General features: G+C 30.4%; 3 protein-coding genes across 3 annotated transcripts; 1 reads left to right on the top strand and 2 right to left on the bottom strand.

Moving 5' to 3' along the window:
- Positions 1 to 543: 543 nt before the first annotated feature.
- On the bottom strand, positions 544 to 1,302 carry LOC110717775 (ethylene-responsive transcription factor ERF095-like). The gene has a single exon (XM_021896542.1). The coding sequence runs from the start codon at positions 1,222 to 1,224 to the stop codon at positions 829 to 831; it is 396 nt and encodes a 131-aa protein (XP_021752234.1). The 5' UTR covers positions 1,225 to 1,302; the 3' UTR covers positions 544 to 828.
- A 5,154-nt stretch (positions 1,303 to 6,456) lies between these two features.
- On the top strand, positions 6,457 to 14,758 carry LOC110717540. Its single transcript, XM_021896265.1, has 19 exons — positions 6,457 to 6,480; positions 6,738 to 6,881; positions 6,999 to 7,136; positions 7,363 to 7,524; positions 7,926 to 7,952; positions 8,061 to 8,268; positions 8,403 to 8,484; positions 8,839 to 8,947; positions 9,068 to 9,184; positions 9,293 to 9,457; positions 10,725 to 10,868; positions 10,987 to 11,127; positions 11,341 to 11,496; positions 11,658 to 11,684; positions 11,797 to 12,004; positions 12,137 to 12,218; positions 14,086 to 14,194; positions 14,306 to 14,422; positions 14,534 to 14,758. The coding sequence occupies exons 1-19, from the start codon at positions 6,457 to 6,459 to the stop codon at positions 14,756 to 14,758; spliced, it is 2,385 nt and encodes a 794-aa protein (XP_021751957.1).
- Positions 14,759 to 16,363: 1,605 nt separating this feature from the next.
- Positions 16,364 to 18,321, bottom strand: LOC110717876 (RING-H2 finger protein ATL1-like). Its single transcript, XM_021896660.1, has one exon. It carries the CDS (start codon positions 17,687 to 17,689, stop codon positions 16,622 to 16,624), a length of 1,068 nt encoding a protein of 355 aa, XP_021752352.1. The 5' UTR covers positions 17,690 to 18,321; the 3' UTR covers positions 16,364 to 16,621.
- Between the last annotated feature and the right edge of the window lie 7,083 nt (positions 18,322 to 25,404).

The raw sequence follows: 25,404 nt of genomic DNA, 5'->3' as shown, positions 1-25,404 counted from the left end.
GCTTGTTGATGAGAGTGATGTGAAGTAAGTGATCTACTGATGTTACCTGGAGACTAAGGAATAAGGCCATGAAAATGAACCGATCGACGGGCTTTTATGTAAAAATGGGCCGACACATCTCTATATTCTTCATTTTTCATTGATGCTCGCACCAATACACCAATGGAATGCAAATATTATAAAATTACCTATTTTTATCATTGGTTATTATTTGCACATTACCCTATCTTTAAGCCACAAAAAAGAAGAATATTTTAGATGATAGAAAATTAGTTTGAATTTTCTTCTATTTGTCTACCACGCACCAAATTCGATCCCTAATTATAGCAAAAGAAAATAAATGCACCACATTGTAATTTAAGTCCATTGTGACTCGGTTGCTTAAGAAATGGTTGCTATCACCCATTTATAATTTGATATAGAACAACATTAATCATAACTTGTTACAAGTCATTTCACAAATAGTTCATTTTCCACTTAAAAATAAATACATTTTTTGTGTCAATCTATCTATGTACATAATCGTAAATATAATACCATATATATAGGAAAGAAATGCACATAGAGAAAATTGAGAAAATCATATCATACAATAATGTAGTTGTAAAAGTTATTAGACTGACCTATTAATCATCAAACACAAATTAAAGTTCTCAAGAAAAACGATGTGGCCTTAATGAGGAGCGAGGCCGGATGTAGAGAAAGAGAAGAAAGGATGTTACATTATGAAATAAGTTATAAATGCAAGGACACATTGTCCAAATTCGAACATGCTCGTTCGAAGTTTTTATAGAGCTTGAAATCAAATCATCAAATATACATGTAGCTTCATTGCCTTCCACCCTTATTATTATCATAATCAAGAAGATCTTCGAGCAACTTATCATCAAGATACTCAAATTCGAAAACTTCCTTAGCCCTATCTTGCCCAACATTATTCCTCGTCGATGAAGATGAAGATGAAGAACCGCCCCTAGAGGAAGAACCACCGCGAGGCATGTTATACTCACTAGGAAAATTAAGTATAGCCAAATGACCTCTCATGTTATAAGCAGCTCGATCATACGCCCTAGCAGCTTCCTCAGCCGTATTAAACGTACCAAGCCAAACTCGTGCACCATGCCTAGTCGAGTCACGGATTTCAGCCGCGTACTTCCCCCATGGCCGCTTCCTTACACCTCTATACTTAACCTCTCCACCACTACAATCTTTATCATCCTCCATTTTTCCTTCTAAGCTTTTAACGTTACACTTCTAAGAAAAACAAAAAGAAGTTTAGTATATGTTATAAAATATGTTGTTTTTATGCTATATAGCATGAAAATATTATGACTTAAGTGTTAGTGCAGTGAGTAGATGTAATATATAAGGTGTATGAAATGTAAAAAAGTACATCTTAGGTTGGCAAAATAAATGGTCCAAGGTTCGCCAGTTGTAACATCCTACGGTCCACAAAAAACTATAGATTAGAAAAGGTAGCACGTTTGATAACAACTTTCGTCAAATTTGAAGACTTTAAAAATGAGTCCAATGCACCTGGATGAGTTAAGTGGAAGAGTCAAGGTGATGGCTTTGAAATAAAAAAAAAAAGAAGTCTTCAATTCTTTTGGTTTATGTCTTGGTCGCTTCTTCTAATGTTATTAACCAATTATAATCCTTAACTTTGGCCTTTTGTGGGACAGGGTAAGGAGACTAGATTTAGCTATGTACTTATGTGTTCGTTGTCACACGTGTGGAATTTCCTTCCAGAATTTTAACCATAATTTATGTTATGCTACGGCCGAGGTAACATCGTGATAAGTAGAGTTGTTAAACAGGTCAGGTTGTAACAAATTTGTGTTTGTGCTCGTGTCAGACCTGTTACTTTAGTTAACGAGTTTGACGTTTATCTGTCTAACTGTATTTAATTAATCTTACTGAAATTCTTAATGCTATCCCAATTTATTTAATTAATCGATGATTTGTTGTAGATGTCAGCTCATCTAAGTTATATCTCAAGAAAATTTTGAACATAAATTAATTTTTTATGCCCATTTTGTTATGTTTTTGTATCAGATCATGTTTAGATAGATCTTATTTTGCTTGCATATTGAATAATATAGATAGGTAAAAAATGTTCAACATTAACCCAGTTATTTCATGTCCGATTAGTGTTATGTAGTCGTATCAAGTCAACATGTTCTAGGACTAAGTATAAGTCAATATTTGAGACCAAGTCAATTGGTGAGTACTGCATACTGTGTGGTGCTGCTAAACCCAAATTCTTTTGAAGATGGTTTGTAAGTTTGCCTACACTTGATAGAACATTATTTATTATTGACCGTTATGATGGTTCCAGAAATGTATTTTTGGAGTACAACTGTAGGGGGGGTGGGGGGTCCAGTTGGACCAGTTTAGTTATGGTTTGTCACTGAAAGACATTGCAAATTGACATTTATCCAATTATGATTAAACCATATATTTGATCCAAAATGCGAATAATTAAAACCTTTTCTAAACTTATTTTACTTGAAATAAGTAGAAGAAAGGCAACAGAACTGACCTAATACACCAATATATATTCACAGCTTATAGACTATTAAAAGTACGAGTCATAACAAAATAATTCAAAATTACAGTCACAACAAAAAAGTAGTGCAAAATTTTAACTCCGTATATTTTGTTTGTATTGAGAAATAGGTGAACTATAAGTTTGTGTGCCTCTCGTATTTTCTCAAGTAAAAAGTATAGAAGCTGTGTGCAATGTAATTGTGATAAGGTATCATACATTGACAAAATCTTATACATTATAATACAGTATCATATGTCGACAAATTATTAATAGATGCTGTAGGGAGCAATTCAGCATATTTATTAATATGTGGGCGCCCATATCATCTCACACTCGAGTGTATAATCCTTGTACCACTAGGACCATTGTTTTAGGTGCTTTAATTTTAAGTATATGACATACACATTCAAAATTCGGATAAAATTGCGGGATGCAAAATTCATTAAACTCGTGTTCATATTCTTGTCGTATATCTCCCTTTTTTTTTTTTTTTTTTCCTCTTGTCTATGTTGTATGTATGGAAAGTTCTAATAACTTTCAAAAATATTCTTTCATCCATTATAAAGAGATATGATTCTTGATGCACCCACCCATCTTGAACTTCAGTAATGCCATCACTGAGATTCTACAATGATAAAACAAATTTAAACTACAAAGGACTTAACTAAACATGATATCAAAGCGAATTGTGGGATCCGATTCCATCCATAATTATGGTTTGGGATACTGTCATTCGCCAAGTACTTCCATCGTTCATTTTTTGTTATAACATTTTGAGTTTTGTTCTATTCAGGAACTTACATATAACCATCGTGAGTGATTTATATAAAAGATAATATTGTATATCATATGTCATCCTTTATTTAATAAATCTCAATATTTTTTAAAAAATATTAGCTTTCTCTAAATTTACTTCTTTTTTATTAAAAATTAAAGTTATACGAAATATGTATCAACAATCATTAAAGTCAAAATGTTACGATTAAAGGTGAACAAAAAAAGTCCAATGTAAATCATGGAAGTTAACTTGCCATAATTTTCAAAAAGCCCTTAATCACAGGCTTTTTTCACAAAAACAAAACAAAAATATTAAATATCTTGCTGATATGAAGAACTAATTAATTAATTTTACCGGGAATATATTGAAAGGGGCTTCCAGAAACATATGATCTTTTTACTTGGAACATATGCTGAAATATAGAAAGAACATGAAAAAGGTGGGCTTCCAGAAACAGAATTATTGTGAATCTGTAAACTTTATGAAATCTATAGACATTTGACCTAGAGAACCTTTATTATTATTATTATTATTATTATTATTATTATTATTTATTATTATTATTATTATTATTATATATATATATATATATATATATATATATATATATATATATATATTTTTTTTTGTGGAACTCATTGTTTGACAATCAACAATAATAATACAATACAATACTCCCTACACACCAATAATTAACTCACAAGTGACATAGGAAGAACCCTTCCTACATTGCTTATGATATTTGATGATAAATTCGAAATCGAATTGCTAATTCTTTGTTTAAGGTTAAAAGATTGAGGTTGAGGTTATAAAATAGCCGGAAAATGGAGGGTAAAAAAATCTTTTTGTTACGAGTTTTGATAAATTATATGAAGTACGAAGCATTTGCATTTTTTTAAAAAAAAAAGTATTTGCACTATGACAAATATTCAATAAATAAATAAAAATACCAATGATAGACATGATTATGAAACTTTAGGTCACCTAAGTGTAATGTGTAACTATCAAAATATTCACATGTTTTCTACTACCTAAATTCTCAAACTACTAGAATAAATTTTAATCTTTTACTCTGTATATAGAAAAAAAAATTGTAGATCTCAATCGACTTTTTGCTAATGAATATTACCTTTGTCCCGTGTATCGTACATCAAGTTAAAAGATAAACATTCAATCAATATTCTTGATGATCTATTTTTGTTTGTTTACAAGATATTCCTCTAGTTCAAAATATTTGCGACATTATCTTTTGGCACGCAATGTAAATTTGTGATTAACAAAGAAAATGGACAAATAATTAGAATAATTTTAACTTTAGTATCCCAATTCATCCCTCATATCAAAATTGAAATTATTTCAATTTATTTGCACCTTTACATTCTTCAATCTCTTCTTTATTGTGTGTCAATAAGGGTGTAAATGAGCCGAGTCGAGTTGAGTACTACCTTGTTCATGTTCATGTTTAAGTTCAAATTCATTTAAAGCACGATTTCAAGCACGATCCTGAGGTTTCAAGTGAGCTCAATAATCTATTCAAGCTCGGCTCGTTTAGTGCCCTATATGTTCGCGAACGGTTCGTGAACAACTTATTTATTAAACGAGTGTTTCATGAACGAGCTTAGTAATAAACGAGCTTCTCTATTAAACGAGCTTTGAACTTTTGTCAATTGAAAATCTCAAAATTAGCATAATAATTAAATCATAATTATAGACCTAAGAATTCTTCAAAAAAAAAAAAATATAGACCTAAGAATTAAAACTTAATTATTAAAAAACTTAAGAATTAAATTAACAATTGTGAATAAATAAACGAGTAGTTCGCAAACATAAATAAACGAGTAGTTCGCAAGCATAAATAAACGAGTTGTTCATGAACTTATCTGAATGAGCATATCTATGTTCGTGTTCAAGCTCATTTATTAAACGAGTTTCAAAATTTGTTCAAGCTCGGCTCATTTATCAAATAAACGAACATGAACGAGATTCAACCGAGCTCGAACCCGAGTAGTTTATTAATCGGCTTGGTTAATTTACATCCCTACGTGTCAAGATGATATATATGCTGCAAGTTCATCATCTCATAAATTGAGATTGCTGCAAACTTGACTGGAACAACCTTTTTTTTTCTCCATGATATACATGCCCAAATAAAAAGGTAAATAAAGCCCAATGAAACCCAACTCTATCCAGCGTCTAGCAAGCAGCCTAAAGCCCAGCATACATGTAGCCCACTTCACCGCAAGCTTCGTCTTGGGCCTTTTTTTATTTTTTTGAGAACTTGGCATTATTAAACTTATTACTTTAATTTGAGTGTCATGTAAGTAACCTTTATTGAACTTATTCGGGAGTAAAATTTATTTGATCTAATTTGCATTATTTTATCTTGTAAAACTTATTTGAATATATCTTAATTTATTTTTGTGAAGTATTTTTAAAGCTTGAAGAATATAACTCTAAGATCATGATGATCCCATGAGATGAGGCCATGACGGACAATAGAGAAGATCGTGCATAGATCATTATTAGTCATAAGATAGTGAAAATAATAATATTGAACATTACAAAATAGATTCAAATTAGATAGAATAAAATATCATAATTTTCCCTCCATTCATATGCCCATATTATTGCAAATGAATACCAAGATTAACAAATACAAAGAACTATAATTCCAAAGTAGGAAGAAAATTATTAATATTTTTGTTTTTTTTTTAAAAAAAAAGACCAATCGAAACAGATAATCCTATGGTATCAGCTAGATTTGAATTGGAAAGATAATCAAACCATATCACACAAATATGGATTTTATTTCTTACATAATACATTATTGAGATGAATATCTACAAGTTCAGATGAATTTTACAATCTCGAAAATTTGGAATATAAATTACAGCTAACAAGACCACAGAATTGTTACTAAACATAAATCAAGATAGTAATCTTGATACCCTAGTGATTCCTTACTGTTATATTTCAAGGTAAATAATTGATTGTTTCAATATCACATTAGATTAGATTAGAAAAATAATCTTACCCAAGCCACCAATAATTCAACAAGCAATAATTTGAGGAGATATTTTGTGACATAATGTTGATTATGTAAGATCAAATGGGATAGATGTTAATCATGTTATATAAACAACGATTTGAGGTACTATTAGTATTTGTCATGTATAACTATATGGTTTAGAAGCAGGGAAATTGACACAACTTAAACTATTATAAATCAACTTCTTGTTTGAATTGTGTGCTTAAATGGTGAGTTTCATGTAATTTGGATCAATTTTCGTTTAACTCCCATTCTATTACATGCTATAATATCAATGATTAAGAGTAACTTAATTATAGGAATACCCTATATTTGTTATTTGTTTGCTGATTTTTCTAATGTCTTATTTTGTTTTATAGGACTATCGCCTTGTTCTCTTCATTGTTGCAAACATTGCAACTAGCTTTCTTGGCATAAGAGTTACAAATGCACAAAAAAGTCCGTCTACCTTCAATGTGTTGGATTATGGGGCAAAAGGAGATGGACAACAAGATGACACTCAAGTATAATTTTCATATATTTTTTTAACTTTTTGTAGCATACACGAACAATTTGTATCTTTTTCCACTATATATATATATATTAACAAATGCGTCCTATTCTTATGGTTTATTTTACAGGCATTTGCAAAAGCATGGATAGATGCATGCGATGCTGGCGGTGATAGTACAACCCTAGTCGTACCACAAGGAAAGACATTCTTAATCAAATCCATTGCATTTAAGGGTCCTTGCCAATCTACCAGCATTCACATCCAGGTGAATAATTTGAACGTCTATATTTAAAATATTACTAGCCATCCCAATTTGCGAAAACTAATCAAACAAGTGAAAAGTATGTATTATTAATTTATTACTTTTTTACTTCGTTACATAAAATATAATTTGAACCAGTAATGTGACTAAATTAAAATTTAGGTGGAGGTAGTATGATAGTATTATTGATATATATATTGATATCATAGGGGCTTTGTGAATATGACAGATACAGGGTAATATTGAAGCACCCAGTAGCATTGATCAGTGGAACAAATGTGAAGACAATAATTGGCTACATTTTGAATCTATTGATAATCTCTTTGTAGAAGGACAAGGAGTTATTGATAGTAGAGGCTCAATTTGGTGGACAAAAGCTCCCATAATTAACGTATGTATATATACATTTAATCACTTATATAAACTTATTTTACACTAGGGTTTTGTTTAATTCACCTTTATGAACCTTTTTTTTTTTTTCCTGATCATAATTTATCTTTCTGATTTGTTCCGATTGTTTAATATTCTTATTTGACTAAACTTTGACCTTGTATGTGTATTTTATTATTATGTAATTTTCATTAAAAAAAATTCATTATGAAATTAAAGATATATAGTTATAAAAAAAAAAGTCTTACATAAAACGATAAAGTAAAAATAAGATGAACTAAATATAGCCTAATCATCGTATATAATTTATTACTAAAGAGAGATTTTTCATACTGTCTCAATTATATGCATTATTCATAATTTTACACTATAATTCAATAACAATGTGCTCATTAATTCCAGGAATTGGGCTCATGCAACCGTCCAACGGTAAGTTTTGTTAATTGATATTGATTAAAATTAATTTAGACGTGTTTATAATTAAAAGTGCCAATGAAGCTTACATATTCAACTCCAAGTATATTTGGTTAATTTCAGACCATGACGTTTTTTAACTGCAATGGTCTTCAATTAAGTGGCGTTACAAGCAAAGATTGTCCAGGAAATCACATAACTATGTTAGGCAGCAACAATTCGACCATAAACAATATTAACCTAATTGCGCCACAAGATAGCCACAACACCGATGGAATTGATATTTCTTCTACAAGCAACCTACAAAACTTAAACTCCTTCATTGGAACTGGTACGTTAAATTAGAATATCACTCGAGTGTATGCTAGATAGTATGACATTGTACAAGGGTTATAGTGTACTCATTATCGAATATTCGAATTATTACTAATTTATCAACAATTTTTTTGGTTTTGTTAAAAATAGGTGATGATTGTGTTGCAATTGGTTCGGATACATTATGGATTAACATAACAAACATCACCTGCGGACCAGGCCATGGCATTAGGTTCGTATACAAATATTGATAGAAATTATCCATGAATTCTGGCACAAGTGGGCCATAAGTGGGCCAATCTGGCACAAGCACAACAAGGTGGGTTGGCCCCGTTAAGGCCCAGTGTTTTTTTTAAGATTTTGTAAGGACTTTGTGAGTTCTCCGCGATAACGAGCTTAAACCCTTCCCCACTTTTTAAAGAATCTTACTCACTAACATGAGTCGGGTTGACTTTTATGAGTTTCCGACTCAATATAGCCTTTTCCTTACTTTAAAAAAAAAAAAAAAAGTTGTATATATATAAATTTTAAATTGGAAAATAAATCGTGGCGAAAGATTAATCTTTTATCTTAATATAATAAATAGTGTGGGAAGCTTGGGGAGAGATGGAGCAGAAGCAAAAGTGGAACAAATACATGTGAAAAATTGCACTTTCAGGAATACTTCAAATGGGGCCAGAATAAAAACATGGCAGGTAATAAACTTAAAAATTAAGTTTTGCTAATTTTTGTTTGTCCGTATATCAAGTGTATGTTGATTGCATAATTTTTACTTGCTGTCACGTCTTAATTTAAGTTTGAATTTTCGTGCACAGGGTGGAAATGGGTATGCAAGGCAGATCACCTATGAGGATATCATTCTCGAGAATGTCCAAAACCCGATTATTATAGACCAATATTATTGCATTAGCTATAGTAATTGTGCGAATCAGGTAAACCTACTAATAAACTTGACACTTATTCATCAATAATTTCATATATTATACATGTAGCATTACTCTAATCGTACGTACATACATTGGTACATGTAACTATACAAGTCATCGGCGGTAGCAGTGTCCGACATTACATTTAATGGCTTCCAAGGAACCTCGGCAACTGACGAAGCAATTACGGTGAAATGTAGTGAAGCTATCCCATGCAACAACATTGTAATGGAAACAGTCAATATTGCTGCTTCGGATCCTAGCAAAAAAATAACCTCCGTATGTGCAAATGCTAACGTACAACAAAATTCAGTTACACCTGCTCTCATTTGCAATTAAGAGTGTCCCTGCATTATATTGTCAAAGATGCTGCAAAAGATCTATTGCATGAATGCCACAAGCATCTTTGAGAAGGACAATACACAAATTTATTATTAGTACAATTCAATAATTCTTGTAGGCAATATATGCATTGTAAAGGAATTGTTTTTCAAGTCATTCAAGAGATAAATAAACAAAAATATTTCAACCTTTTCAACTTTTTTTGTTTTCCAATGATAAATGTTTTAAATATTGTTGTTCATGTAGATAGGTAACCCTTATTTGAATTTATTACGGATAATATTTGATCTAATATGTGTTATTTAGTGAACATATCTTAATTTATTTCTTTGAAACATTTCTAGAGTTTGAAGAATAAACCCTAAGATCTAATTCTACGATCGTGCATAGATCATAATTACTTTTATAAGATACAGAAAAAAAATGATTGAACATTACAAAATGGACCCTCAAATTTTGATAGAATAAAATATCACAATTTTCCCTCCATTCATATGCCCATAGTATTGCAAATTTAATCCCAATATAGGAAGAAAAGTAATTGACTTTTTCTTTAAAATAAAATAAAGAAATGAATATCATCAAAATAAGAAACCTAATTATTACATAATACATTATTGAGAGAATATCTACAAGTTCAGATGAATTTTTAATATAATGTTGATATTTTTTGGAATATAAAGCTAACAAGACCACAGAATCGAAAATTAACATAAATCAAGATAGTAATCTAGGTACACTAGTGAAGTAGTAATTTCTTATTGTTGTATTTCAAGGTAAATAATTGACTAGATTTAGAAATATAATCATAGCCAAGCCTCCAATAATTTGAGGAGTTATTATGTGACATAATGTCGATTAATCAATTGGAATAAATGTTAATTATGTTACATAAACAATAATGATTTGAGGTACTATTAGTTTGTCATGTATAAAATATATGGTTTAGGAGCAGGGAAAGACATAAACATTGATACAACTCGGCAACTCGAACTATATATTACAGTATATATTAACTTCTTCTTTGTGTGCTTAAATGGTGAGTTTCATGTAATTTGGATTTATTTTCGTTTAACTCCCATTCTATTTCATGCTACAAATAAAATCAATGACTTACAATTGTTACGAATAACTTTTAGGAAGGAATACTCCGTATTTGTTTTAGGTTTGCTAATTTTGTTTAATAACTTGTTGTGTTTGATAGGACTATCGCCATATTCTCTTCATTGTTGCATACATTGCAACTAGCTTGCTTGGCATAAGTGTTACGAATGCACAAAACAGTTCACCTACCTTCAATGTGTTGGATTATGGAGCAAAAGGAGATGGACAACAAGATGACACTCAAGTATAAATTTCATACATTTTATCTAACGAGTGTTTGTACCAAGTACCAACATTTTACATGCATTTGTACTTTTTCCATTATTAACATAAACGTCGCATCTGTATGGTTCACTTTACAGACATTTGCAAAAGCATGGATAGATGTATGCAATGCTGGCGGTGATAGTACAACCCTAGTTGTACCACAAGGATATACATTCTTAATCAAATACATTGCTTTTGATGGTCCTTGCAAATCTACTACTACCATTCACATCGAGGTGAATAATTTGAACGTCTAATTCTTTTCCATTTATATCCAAAATATATCTAATCATGCCAATTTGTGAAAGTTAATCAAATGGGTGAAAAGTACTCACTACTTTCCCACTTCTTTACATAAATTGTAATTTGGACCAGTAATATGATGATTAAATCTAAGTGGTGATTATATATTGACATTGTACGGGGTTTTGTAAATATGACTGATCCAGGGTAATATTGTAGCACCGAGTAGCATTGGTGAGTGGGACAAATGTGAAAACAATGCTTGGCTACATTTTGGATCTATTGATAATCTCGTTGTAGAAGGACAAGGAGTTATTGATGGTAGAGGCTCAATTTGGTGGACAAATGCTCCCATAATCAACGTATGTATATATAAATTTATCTTAAACTAAATTATCGTATTTAATTTATACGCTAAATAATCATGGAATGTGGGAATTCTTATATTGTTTCAATTATGTGTATAATGCATTATTCATAATATTACACTATAATTCATTGACTATGTGCTCATTAATCCCAGGAATTGGGCTCATGCAAACGTCCAATGGTAAGTTTTGTTAATTGATAGTGATTAAAAGTAATTTAGAGGTGTTTATGATACTAGATGCCAATTAATTTAAGCATACATGTTCAAGTTAAGTACATTTGGTTAATTTCAGAACATGATGTTTTTTAACTGCAAAGGTCTTCAATTAAGTGGCGTTACGAGCAAAGATTGTCCTGGAAGTCACATAGCTATGTTACACAGCAATAATTCGATTATAAACAATATTAACCTAATTGCGCCACAAGATAGCCACAACACCGATGGAATTGATATTGCTTCTACTAACAACCTTCAAATCTTGAACTCCTTCATTGGAACTGGTATGTTAAGTTACACTCTTACTACAGTGTATAATAAATATATGACGTTGTACAAGGATTCTAGTGTACACATTATCTAATATTCGAATTCTTACTTATCATCAACAATGTTTTTGGTTTTGTTAAAAATAGGTGATGATTGTGTTGCAATTGGTTCAGATTCAATAGGGATTAACATAACAAACGTCATCTGCGGACCAGGCCATGGCATTAGGTTCGTACAAAATTATTGATAGAAACTGGATGAAACTCGTGCGATGCACGGTTTGTTTGTATTTTTTTAAACAAATTTTTTAGTATTTATAAATTATTAATTTCTCTTCCTTCGTTATATATTTAGATAAAACTCGATAATATATTATATTTAATTAATTTAAACTTTAAAATCTCATTCGCCAATTTTGCTTATGTGGCATTTGAATTATTTAATTCTAAAATAAAAATTACTAAGTTCAAAAGATAATGCATTATATTTAATTAACTTAAACTTTAAAAATCTCATTCGCCAATTTTGCTTATGTGGCATTTGAATTATTTAATTCTAAAAGAAATTACAAATTTTTTATTTTATTGGCTATCACTTAAATTATAATCCTACATGGCGCGTTAAGAAATTTCTATCCTATGTGGCTTTCTAAAAACTCGGGAAAAAACTTCCCTTTATATATACAATATATAATAGTGTTTGTAGTTTTGTTTGTAAATAATAGATATCTATGTTATTATTGACTTGAAATTACTTATATTGTGCTTAATTAAATTATTTTCATTGAACTCAAAGTATCTTTACCAAACTAAAATTATTTTTACAAATTAAAACTTATTTTTACCGATTCTCTATTATTTTTGTAAATACTTCCTCCGTTTTTCTTTTACTGCACCATAAGGACTTTTACACTATTCACTTAATCTTTTTTTACCATCATTTGTAATTTATCCATTAGGAAAAATATAGTCAAGTGATTCGTCTCCAAATCTACTTTTCAAATATCAATTTTTTTTACTAATTTTTACAAAAGTATAATTGAAGATATTAATAGTTAAAGTAATGCATTGCCAAGCGTGAAATTCCTCATGGTGCAATAAAAAAAATAACAAAGGAAGTAAATTAAATAACAATGCATTTTGTATGCGGCTAGCCACACCATATTGCCGGACAAAGTAACCGTATAAAACTGACAGAGTAACCCTATAATACTAACTGAGTAACCTCTAACACTTGCTAAGTAACCCCTATCTATAACATTGATTGAGTAACCACTATAACACTGACCAAGTAACCCCTATAGCACTAACGAAGTAACTCTTAAAATAGTTGGTGACACGGTTTGACCAGCTACATATAAAAGTTTGTGATTAAATATATTATAAATGGATCTTATTTTACAGAACTTTTTAAAAACGAATTTATGATGGAAATAGAACCGAGTTATAGGATATTTAATAAAAGTTATGATTAATTTTGTATATACGAAATATTAGAAGTATATCGACAATAAAACTCTATATAACAATTTTATCTTAAAAAATCTATCTAAAATTCGCTTACTTAAAATCATATGTGTCACAATAATACCTAGTTTTCACCTGTGTGGCGTGACACTTGGCGAATAATTGAAATGTCAAGTGTCGTTGTCTCGTGGTCTGACTGCGAGACCGACTTTATTTATTAGTGATATGATATTAGATTATTACAAGTTATTCTTTAGGCCATAAAAGGTCAATTAGGCACAAGCCCAACAAGATCTAGTTTGTTTATTATCTGGTGGGTTGGCCCAATTAAGGCCCAGTGTTTTTTTGGGTATAGATTTTGTAAGTACTTTGTAAATTGTACAATCTCCATAGTAACTAGCATAAACCATTAAACCCTCCCCCATTTTAAAGAGTCTTATGGAGTACTTTCTAACACGAGTCGGGTTAACTTTTGTGAGCTTCTGGCTGTGTACAGCCTTCTCCTTACTTCAAAAAATGAAAAATCTAAAAAAAAAATTAAAACAATCAAAAATCTTGTATATATATGAATTTTGATTAGAAAATAAAGCGCAATGAAAGGTTAATCTTTTTATCTTAATAATATATAGTGTGGGAAGCTTGGGAAAAGATGGAACTGAAGCAAGAGTAGAACAAGTACATGTGAAAAATTGCACTTTCAAAAATACTTCAAATGGAGCTAGAATTAAAACATGGCAGGTAATAAACTTAAAAATTACGTTTTGATATTTTTTGTTGGTTTGTATGTTAATTACATAATTTAATTTCTACTTGTTATCGTCTTAATTTAAGTTTAAATTTTTTATATAGGGTGGATCTGGTTATGCAAGGCAGATCACCTATGAGAATATCATTCTTGAGGATGTCCAAAACCCGATTATCATAGACCAATATTACTGCAATAGCAATAGTGATTGTGCAAATTCGGTAAACCTTCTAATAAACTTGACAATTTTTTTTCATCAATAATTTTGTATATTAAACGTGTAGCATTACTCTAATTATACGTACGTACATTGGTACATGTAATTATACAAGTCATCAGCGGTAGCAGTGTCCGACGTGACATTTAATGGCTTCCAAGGAACCTCAGCAACTGACGAAGCAATTACAGTGCAATGTAGTCAAGCTATCCCATGCAACAACATTTTAATGGAAACAATTTACATTACTGCTTCGGATCCTAGCAAAAAAAGTACCTCCATTTGTGAGAATGCTAATGTACAACAAAATTCAGTTGAACCTCCTCTCAATTGCAATTAAGATTGCCCTTGCATTATTATTGTCAAAGATGCTGCAAAAGATTGCATGAATGCCACAGGCATCTTTTGGAATAGTACACAAATTTGTTATTAAATTAGTACAATTCAATAATTCTATTGGGCAATATGCATTGTAGGAATTGTTTTTCAAGCCATTTAAAAGAAACAAAGATATTTAATTTTGACAAAAGACCGGCTTTTGGACAAAAGTACTTTGTATTTCTTTTTAAGCAAAATAGAATATTCATTATATAATAAGTATCATTATTTCTTATCGTGTATAAGGATTTCATAATAACTACTTATACTAAAAAACTCGTTTTATCATTATTTCTTATCATATACAGTATAAGAAATTCATAATAACTAGTGATATTGAAAAACTCGTAAAGTAACAAAAATAAGATGACACAATTTAACTTTTTATCTATAAATCATAAAGTACTTAGTAATTAAATCCAAAAAATCAAAGCATAATAAATAAACAAATTGATCACCAACCAATGTAAAAGCTAGCACAACTATAACGACTATGAACAAAAACATTTTTAGTAAATGTTGACGGAGCGTTTCGAATGGGAAAGCACCGATTCTCTTTTTCAGACGTCGGCCCACAACTTTTTAAGGTAAAATTTTTGTTGCCAAGCAAACGTGAGTATAATAAAGTAGACAAATAATCTTCTTTGAAGTTGCAAAAAGATGATTGAGTAGACTAAAAAATTGCAATCTAATTAAAGTAATTATTGATTATTATGATTATAATCATGGCTGTATCCAACATCAAAGTAGTCTAATTATGTCACAATGCGTTCAAACCTAATACCAACAAAGATACGGTGTTAGGAAAGTATTAAACTAAAGTAGGTAAAAGAAACAAAGATAGCATGATGAGAATTTTGGTTATGAAGTTTTGTATTCTTCAATTTGGATTGAAACTTAAATTTTAGATTGTTCCACATATTTTTTGATTGAATTGTTTGATGCATGATATCGAGTGTACAACAATCAAATCTTTGTCCTTTTTTTATGAAAATTTTAGATGTATAAGGTATGACTTATACGTATTACCTGAATCTATTGTTTTATATTATTACTGATATCTTTATTAATTATATATCCTTTATAATAGCAAAGTAAGATAGACATGTGGAGCTAACTTTTTTTTTTTTTTTTTTTTTTTTCTGTTTCGAAGAAATGAGCTTACTCATCTTAATTTTATTTTGATCAACCTATAAATTATTTTAGTGAGATAGTGAGACTAAGCATGTCTAATTGTCCTTTACACACTCCATAATACTGAATTTTATTTGTCAATATTGAACTTTTTTACGCTATCTCATACTAGTACATTATCTCGAGATATTTATCTGACTTCATAACAATAGTTTTCCTTCCTTTTTTCCCATTTTATACAAATCTTTTGAGGATTTTTCAACCCTCGTTCACCATCAACTTGTGATTGGATATCACTTTTTGACTTATGAGGTTAACCTTTGAAGTTAAGCTCTAAGTCCCAATACACAATTATTAACATAAAATTTCAAAATCAAATGAATAACTATATAAAATAAATCTAATTATGATACATCATCAAGAAACTACACTATACCAAACAATTGAATGAAATTTCAACTAAATTGTCTCTATAACAACCTATCCCATTCTTACACCCTTCCCAATACATATTTCTAAAAACTTGTACATTCTAATTTACACTAATCAAACAATTTTTCTTGGCCTAAAAAAAGCCGCAAAGGATAGTAATACCAACATTATAACCAATTAAGCTCGTTGGCATCTGCACTAATCAAACCCCATCCCCCCTTGATATAAAAAATTAAAGAAAATAATTTTAAAAAAAACCTCATGGATCCAAATGAACTGGTTGAACAGAGCATCGTGATGAACTACTTCTTCCATAACCAAATGAAAAGATAGATCTTCTAACTTTGTTGTTACTACTACTGCTACTTACCTCACATACTTCAATATCACTACTACAATATTCTCGAATTTCGAAGCAATATTCTCGATCCTTTGACAAATCCATTGAAATTGACCTTCTTATTGGTTGAACTACCTCAAATTCTTCATCCTGCTTTCTCATATCAATCAATTCATCTCCCAAACTATAAACATGCCCCAATTTCTTCCTTCCTCTTCTTTTCTCTTCTGATTCTCCTCTAGTTACTAATCTGGGTTCATCCAAATTATTCCCCTGAATCTCAATCACCACAAAATCATCATCATCATTATCAGTATCATTATCGTTATCGTTATCGTTGTCGTCGTCGTCGTCGTTTGAAGGTTTCTGGGGTTGGAATGGTGGAGGATAATGAGTGAAATGTTGTTGAGTATTGTACAATATAGAAGCAGGGGAAATCCCTGATCTACAAAGTGGACAATTAGCGTTACTTTGTAACCAAACATCAATACAATCGATATGAAATGCGTGACAACAATACGGAATAACTCGTAATCTCTCACCCTCTTCAAATTCGCTAAGACAAACCGCGCACTCGTACGAAGCTGCGGGTTCTGATGTAATAATATCGTGTTGCTTACGCTCTGTAATCAGCTTCCGAAATTCTATTACTGGTATCGATCGAATGAGGGCCTCATCGAGTCCTTTCGGGACGGCAGTATTGCCGTCCGGGGATAGAGTAGGACTCATCAATGAACCTGTATCGTTACTAGGGTCTCTAACGCGGGAGAAGAAGCGGTTAAAGAAATCGACTCGATGCCAAGTTAAGCAGCACTTGATGACGAAAATGTAGTAGCTGATTAGGAGCAATGCGGTTGCTAGAATGCCGATCACGGCGATTGCAATGACCGGGAAACTGTTGTTTTCCGGGTGCTGAAGGTGGAGGATTGGTGGCGATGGCGATAGCGGCAGCGGTGGCGGTGGCGGTGGCGGAGGGGAGATATCCATAAAAGGGGTGGTGTAATGTAGTTGCTAGGGTGGTTTGTGATGTTTTAGTGTTACATGAATTTAATTTGATTGAATGTCGAAAATGGACAGGAAAACAGGGGAGGAGAGAGAAAAACAGGGTGGTAGGAAGAAGGAAAAAGAGGGGTGGAAGAGGTTTATAAAAGAGTGTGGAGGAAAAAAAAGAGTGATGGGTACAGGTATCCAAATAGCCAAATAGAGGTGGTAGTAGTAGACGTAGTAGTTGGTTTGATTGTTGAAATTTCTGGGCAGCCAGCCAACCATCAGAAATTCTGGCAGAAATTTATCATTTGTTTAGTAGTAGTACCATGTACCACTATTTTACTATTTGGTCGTCTTTTTAAAAGGAAAAAAAAAAAAAAAGTAAAAATTGCAATTAAATAAAGTGTTGAGATATCATTAAAGCCCTGTTTGACAATAACATTTTGGATAGCGGTTAACATTTGGATCAAGTCAAACAACTATTAGGAAAAAATAATTCCGCCTAACTAAATCTCAAGCCTGAAGTTTTTTTTGCCTAATATATTTAGGAGAACCGGCACCTCTTACAAGTTAAGTCCTTGCTCCCAAGTAAAATGTAATTGGTGGCTCGAACTTATGACCTTAAATTCACAAAGTGAATTCCCCACCAATTCCACCAAACATACTTGGTTAAAAAAAAACTTTAATACATACCAAAGTCTATGTGAACAATAAATTAGGACATGTGTTTTGATTCAAGAAACTCGCTCATGTATAAACGTATATGGCATATAGTATTTCGTGTATTATAGAGTATCAAATGACACTATATAAGTATAAGATTGAGTCAATTCAACTTAATTTCAAGTTTTATCAACTTAATAAAGTAGATTTTTTTTTCTTTTTTTGGTATTATTATTATTTTGGTCCAACTCCAGGCGTATTATAAATTCTACTGTATGTATGGATTTATCTATGTACCGTAATTTCCAAAGTGGAGTATTCATAATAGATTTCTCGAGTGGTGCAACCATACCCTTTCATGACCATTTAATTTATTTTTAATGTGTCGACAAAACTGTGATGTACATGTGTCAATGTATATGAATGCCAAATGACAATTCACCGTCAACAAAGATTGGCTTTTTTTTTTTTAAACCTCTGCCCTCACGCTCACATACGTGATACGTCCACTTATACTCCGTATTCAATATTACTCGTAATATTTTACAAATCTTGTACAGTACTACTCTAATTTTATTTTTTTTTATTTTTTTTGAATAATACTACTCTACTAGTCTACTTGATTAAAATTGGGTAAGATTCAGCAATTTATAAAAATAAAGAAAAATATGTAAGCAAAGTTTTTCAAATAAAAATTTATTTACTAAAAAAAATTGAGTTTGGATGAAAGAAGTTCAGAATTATTAAAGGCTATTCGCCTATCTAAGATAAGTTCTACTAATGAAAATGAGTTAAATTTAAATAAAGCAATCCAAGTTAGTATTATATACTCTTGGATCATGGTACTCCGATCCATACCCAATATGCTTGAGTTATTTTGCCTAAACTTTATGTTATTTTGCTTAAGTCTTGTTTATTTTGCTAAAACTATATATTATTTACTTATTTATTTAACAGCATGTATAAAAAACACTATGTTGTACAAAATAACATGTACTTATTTAAAAATAACATATATATAAATTGAAATAATATAAAGTTCACAATAAAATAATAACATGAATTTTATAAACCTGGAGTATATGAAATGATCGATGTTGAATATAAAAAAACAACATACAAGTATAAAATAACATATATATAAATTGAAATAATAAGAAGTTCACATCAAAATACCATGAATTTTATAAATCTGAAGTACCTTGTGCATGTTACTCTAAGAATAAGATAAAAATTGCAAAGCAATCCTACTTATTTACGTTATCTACTTTTATTTCATTTGTTTGGCTGCAATTCTTCTCTCAACCATGTATACTTGTTTTCGGTTGTTATCTGATTAGTGATCCAACTTATCTTTAATTAGTTTTATTACTTTATTTCTACCCTTTATTCATATCCTTATTTGTACGATTGTCAATCAATATATAGCTGTAATTTTGACTCTTAATCAATGAGAATACTAATTTTTGTAAACATTATCACACTCAACACTTTTCCCCTCTACATTTTTCTAGCTTATACAAGTACAAACCTTATTTATAGTATATGTTATCTATAATCCCCACTCGAGTAATTTTTATTTTTATTTTTTGGTCTAGTCTAAAATGTACGAGTATTAGTTTTACTCAATTTTGACCTTATTTTTAGATTACAAAAATAAAAACACTATTAAGAGCTCTTCAATCTTCATATGTGTAATATCAATATTTTATTAAATAATATTATAAAAGATACTTGTATATAACAAATATGTGAATATTTCTTATTTGATCTGATCTAGTCTGAATTAATTATCACCCGAGGGTGATAGTGTGAACAAGCATAAACAACTAAAGAGCTACTTGTATGAAAAATTAATTCTTACTTGAATCACATTCAGTGGTCTCTACGTACTCCAATCCGTAGAAAGAAGATGAATAAAAAGTGTGTTTAATTTGTGAATTCACAATGAATTGAAGACTGATAGTACTTGATTCCTATAATAACTAACCCTAATTGTGTGATAGTTGCGGTCATCTATTGCTGAAAGAGGCATTCAATGACACCTGAATTTTGTACTCGTATATTTATTTGAAAAAAGATATATGCAGTCCTTAAGAATTGACAATAAATAAACATTTATTATACCGATTTACTCATAAATTATCGATAAATTCTTAACTTAATATTAAAAAAGGAAATATATTAAAGGCTGCATATAACATTACCCTATTTATTTTGGCTAAATTTTCATCTAAAGCTAATAATAAATGACAATTTTAAATTTGGACCACTGGCAAATTTGTGTGTGACGGCATGACCCATTAGTATTATTACTTGTGGAATTGTGGGGGACGGCCTTACATATCACTCCTACGTAATTCCCACTATAGTGATTGGAGACAAATTTTTATTTTGTTTTCACAATTATTATTGTCTTATTGCTTTTTGTTATTTTAGGTTCTCTTTTTGTTTTGTGATAATGATGATTAACATAATTGAAAGGCAATTAAAATCTAATTATATTATATATATAACTATTTTCCTATCAATTGGGTGGTTAAATGATTGATTATAAAGTATATGTGTGAGTATTGAATAATGAAGTGAAGAGAAAATTTGCAACATAGATGAGAGCTTGTAATGAACTAAGGGTTGTTGGGAACAGAAGTAAATACATTTGTAATGTGATAAATAACTAACGTACTTCTTTTAACTATTTTTATGGTTTAAAGCATTGATCCTATATATATAAAGGCACAAACATGGGCTATTTGAACATTATATACATGGGTGCACGATATTTTCCACATAACACTTGTGAATCAGTGAGTATTTTACTAGCAACTAGCTGGTATAACTAATTCATCACATATGTGCTTGATCAAGCACAATATTTCAAACTATAACAAGTCAACTGTCACTTAACACTCGAGAAATACTCTGTAAATTAAAGTTTTTTAACTTGACGTATGTAGCAAAAGAATGTATATTACTATTCCTTTTTAAATTTATTATTGTTTAATCTCATGCTAGCCCTTATCTTTGATTTCACTAACTAGACATGTTTGGTCGCATAAAATTAGCCTAATGTTTTTCTCCATATACCTTGTAAATCAAGCTTCCGCCTCTTTTGTTTTGTAAATTATTCTATGTTTTTTAATTAAACAAATCTTTGTAAGGAAGAAGGTGGTACCCAATAAGTTTGACTATACGAGTATAATATAATAAGATCCCTAGTCCCCTAGATATTCAAAAGTATAGCAAATCCCTAGGCTATTCTTGTGCCTACCGTTGGAGGTTGTTGAGATAGAGCAATAAATGTGGAGCTGAGTTTACTTGTCATCGAAAATGCTTAGCTCATTTGTTGCAAGAGCAAGACTTGTAACATTTGTAATCTACTCTTGGGTGCAGTGGTGGTGGACCTTTTCTCTCCCGGCATTGTCCCTTCGGACTACATCACTTATTATTTGGTACGGCATGGCATTTACTACTTGAGACTGTTGTACTTAAATTACTAATTGGATTAATCTTGCCCCCCCCTACCTCGATCTCCTCGTTTCTCTCTTCGTTGTCGCTTCGATTGTTATATTGCTTGTGATTAGACGAAAGACTTTATTAAAACAGGACCGTACCTTAGTGCATATGTAAACGACATTTTCCTATTTTGGTTAAATCATTAGATGTGGTTTTAATTGGTCTAATTAACCTTTAACCCTAATTATATGACACTCTATTTGTCTCAAATTAGTCTTTCACTTGACTCGTTTGTCAATAAACAATATTCATTGTTATTTGAGTATTATTTCAAAGTGAGAATTATGTGACTTGTAACTACCATTGTGTCCAAATGGGTGTCCATGACCCAATTGCACGAGAACCTTTTTTTTTTTTTAGGGTTAGTTATGCACTCTCCACATTCATGCACCTATCTCACTATTGTCTTCAACTTCCAAACTAAATTCTCATACCTAATTGAACTTTGTATAAATTATATCTATAGAAACATGCCTAGCTACTCATATAATCTTATTTATGTTATACAACATTAAGGTGCAAGCTAGCTATAGGCGGCAACAAAATTTTTAAGTAACTTGAAATAAACATCATACCTACCTTAACCAAGGATGAATTAGTCAAGTTTATAAGATTATATATACCTTATCACCCATCCATGCATATAAGATTATATATAGCTTAATTATTGTTATTAATTTCATGCATATTATGATGATTATTCCTTTAACAAGTTAAACATTGCACATTCAATTCATACCTGTCATATGTTTTATTTCAGTTTTTTGTCAATTATTTTTACATGTTCTAATGCGTTTATTATGGACTTTTTAATTAAATTATGATATAGACCATCCAAATTTCCTACCTAAAATCAAGTTTTCTGTTTGTATACTCTATAATATGATATGGTTTATTTATTGTAAGGTGTCATAATCAAGTTAACTACCAAATGATTGACATTCAATTCTTCTAATTATCATCCTTGCCACATTATATTTTAATTTCATGCTTCTAGACTACTTTGTATGTATTTGTATCTACTTTAAATTCTGATGATCAAGTAGTTTTCACATCGGTGAGTGGAAAAATAAAAAACAAACATAATTAGGTCATGAATTATCAATTGAGAAATTACAGATTTATAGGATAAGAGTAACAAACCAGCACAAACAAATTAAAGCTAACAACATACAACAACAAAAGCAATTTCTAATTCGGTTCTATATGGCATGGAAAATAGAAGTGACTCCAATAATTTGATTTAACGATATAGAATGAGTTTGATTACTTCGTATAAATATTCAAAATGTGTATAAAATGGCTTTTTATTGACTAAATTTTAAAGTTTTGAATACATATAAGAAAATACGATACGAATTATGGTTTCCAGTTAATTTTCATTATACATTCAAAATTACCCTTACCGGAAGGTCTAAAATTCTAAGACTAGCTATCATGCAATTTGTGGGTCAAGTGGTTCCAACCAATTATAATTTAGGTACCGGATAATCTTAACTTTAATTAATAGTGTAAACATTTTAAAGCTAATCTGGAACTAGTTACAAAGTTAAAATGTTTACGTGCTTGAATCATTTCCCAAACGTGTGAGCTAACTTCTTATGAGTCAAAAGAAAACGTGCAAAATCCAAAACGAATTCCTTTTACCCCACTAATCCGTGTTGACGAAATTGAGAAAAACAAAGATGCTTAATTAGGTAGGAATACGAAAATTTAATAGTAAAATTATTAGGAGTTGGATAATACGAAGTATATGTTTTTTTATTTAAAGTTTTCTTATAGTATTAAAAGTCACAAAAAAAAAAAAAAAAAAAAAAACAATTAATGTCTATATCTTCAATTTTTGATGTGAAAGCAAACAATACGCCTAAAAGTGTTTTAATTAATCCTATGTTAACAGTGTTCTATACTTTTATTCCCACCCTCTCTTCTTTCCCCCCTTCTTTGTTTTTATAGTTGAAGCTCATTTTAGCGTATTTACATTATATTTGTATGGTATATTTTTTTTTTTTTATTCTATTAGCTAGGACTAATAATAAATAGTATCATCTAGGATAAAATTCACATATATGAGAATTCAATACGATCATTGTCCTTTATAGTTATCACTATTCAATACAATTATCAGCATTTATCACTATGGTTATTGACTAACCTCAATCTAATACGTAGTATAATAACCTTGATTATTGTTCATGCAAAATAAACACACTACAATATCAAATATGGATAAAAAATATAGAGCAATACAAAGTACAAATAAGGGCGAGTTAATTTGAATATGTAAACTATCATAGATAAAACTACTGGATTGAAACCTCATTAATATAGTATTATAAAAAATTACATACGGAGTACACTCTAAATTAAACTTAATTTTTTGGTGTTTAGAGAGCCACGAGGACGGATGATGAGAATCGATCGTAGAATCTCCTAAAACCAGGAAGGAAGCTCTAACCACTTGAGGTATCTTTCACTATCAAATTTATTTATTTATTTATTTTTCCTTCACTCTCAAATTACACTTAATAATGGTGAATCGATTTTGATATTACCACAAACATGCCAAATATATAATTTGCCAGTTTAGAATAACGTATACAAATTAATACAATTATCGTCATTTACTATGGCTAACAAAACCCATCCTATTTCTTTGATCAACTAGTTGACTTTTCACTAAATTTCTCTAACCAATTATTGTATGTAATAGCGGGCTGACAATTAGTCGTCGATATCGTTTACCAACAAAGTTTTATTGAAACTCGATATTTATTTTTTTACATGTTGTCCATATACGAACGTACAGCTAAAAATTTATATACTTTTAACATTAATCCAAGCAAATTAAGTTTTCCTTGGTCACCAAGTTAATTAATTAAATAGTGGTCAAACCAAGTTTATAAACAGTATGAATACATGTATATTTTTAACGTATTGGGTATTTTATGAACTTGTTCACATGGATCATTGTTGGGCACTGCAATTAAGGAAAGACTAAGACAATTAAGTATATGTCAACTTTGCCCTTACTTCCACGAGATTTATTCTGCTCTTCTGCTGCCTTTGTCGGTCTATTTTGTTCACTACTTCCATTTTTTATACTCCTATAGTTTTGCAAGGGCAAAAAATCATCATGTGATAGATGCTATCTGGATGAGAATCAAGGTTTGATCCGGTGATTGGAGGCTCTCTTTTCATCCCTATGAGAGAGATTCGATTATCATCCCAAGTAAGTGGCATCCCTAATTTTCCCCCAACTTATAAGGAAGTCTTCTTACCGTAGAAAAAAAAAAAAAGATGGTATCTAGATATTTTTATACTCCTTGTTTCTTACTACTCGTACTTCGTATGATACTACATATAAATGCAAGTGATGGAGTAGAGAAAAAAAAAAAATCAAGTGTTGTTTAATTAATGTCATATGATTATACATATATAATGGGTTGTCATAAGTAGAGCATGAAAATTAATACCTGAAGCCCACACCTTAACTTAATTCTTAACCCTAATCAGACTCTTACCCTAAACCCTAA

This window comes from Chenopodium quinoa, unplaced genomic scaffold (assembly GCF_001683475.1).
Source record: "Chenopodium quinoa cultivar QQ74 unplaced genomic scaffold, ASM168347v1, whole genome shotgun sequence".
Classification (NCBI taxonomy): domain Eukaryota; kingdom Viridiplantae; phylum Streptophyta; class Magnoliopsida; order Caryophyllales; family Amaranthaceae; genus Chenopodium; species Chenopodium quinoa.
This window is presented reverse-complemented; position numbering and strand designations above follow the sequence as displayed.

Bases quoted from the DNA above. Each gene is read 5' to 3' on its own strand.
- LOC110717775 (XM_021896542.1), bottom strand. From the start codon at position 1,224: ATGGAGGATGATAAAGATTGTAGTGGTGGAGAGGTTAAGTATAGAGGT.
- LOC110717540 (XM_021896265.1), top strand. From the start codon at position 6,457: ATGTTATATAAACAACGATTTGAG. The intron at 8,269-8,402 runs GTACGTTAAATT...TGTTAAAAATAG, and splicing joins AAACTCCTTCATTGGAACTG to GTGATGATTGTGTTGCAATT. The intron at 14,423-14,533 runs GTAAACCTTCTA...TAATTATACAAG, and splicing joins ATAGTGATTGTGCAAATTCG to TCATCAGCGGTAGCAGTGTC.
- LOC110717876 (XM_021896660.1), bottom strand. From the start codon at position 17,689: ATGGATATCTCCCCTCCGCCACCGCCACCGCCACCGCTGCCGCTATCG.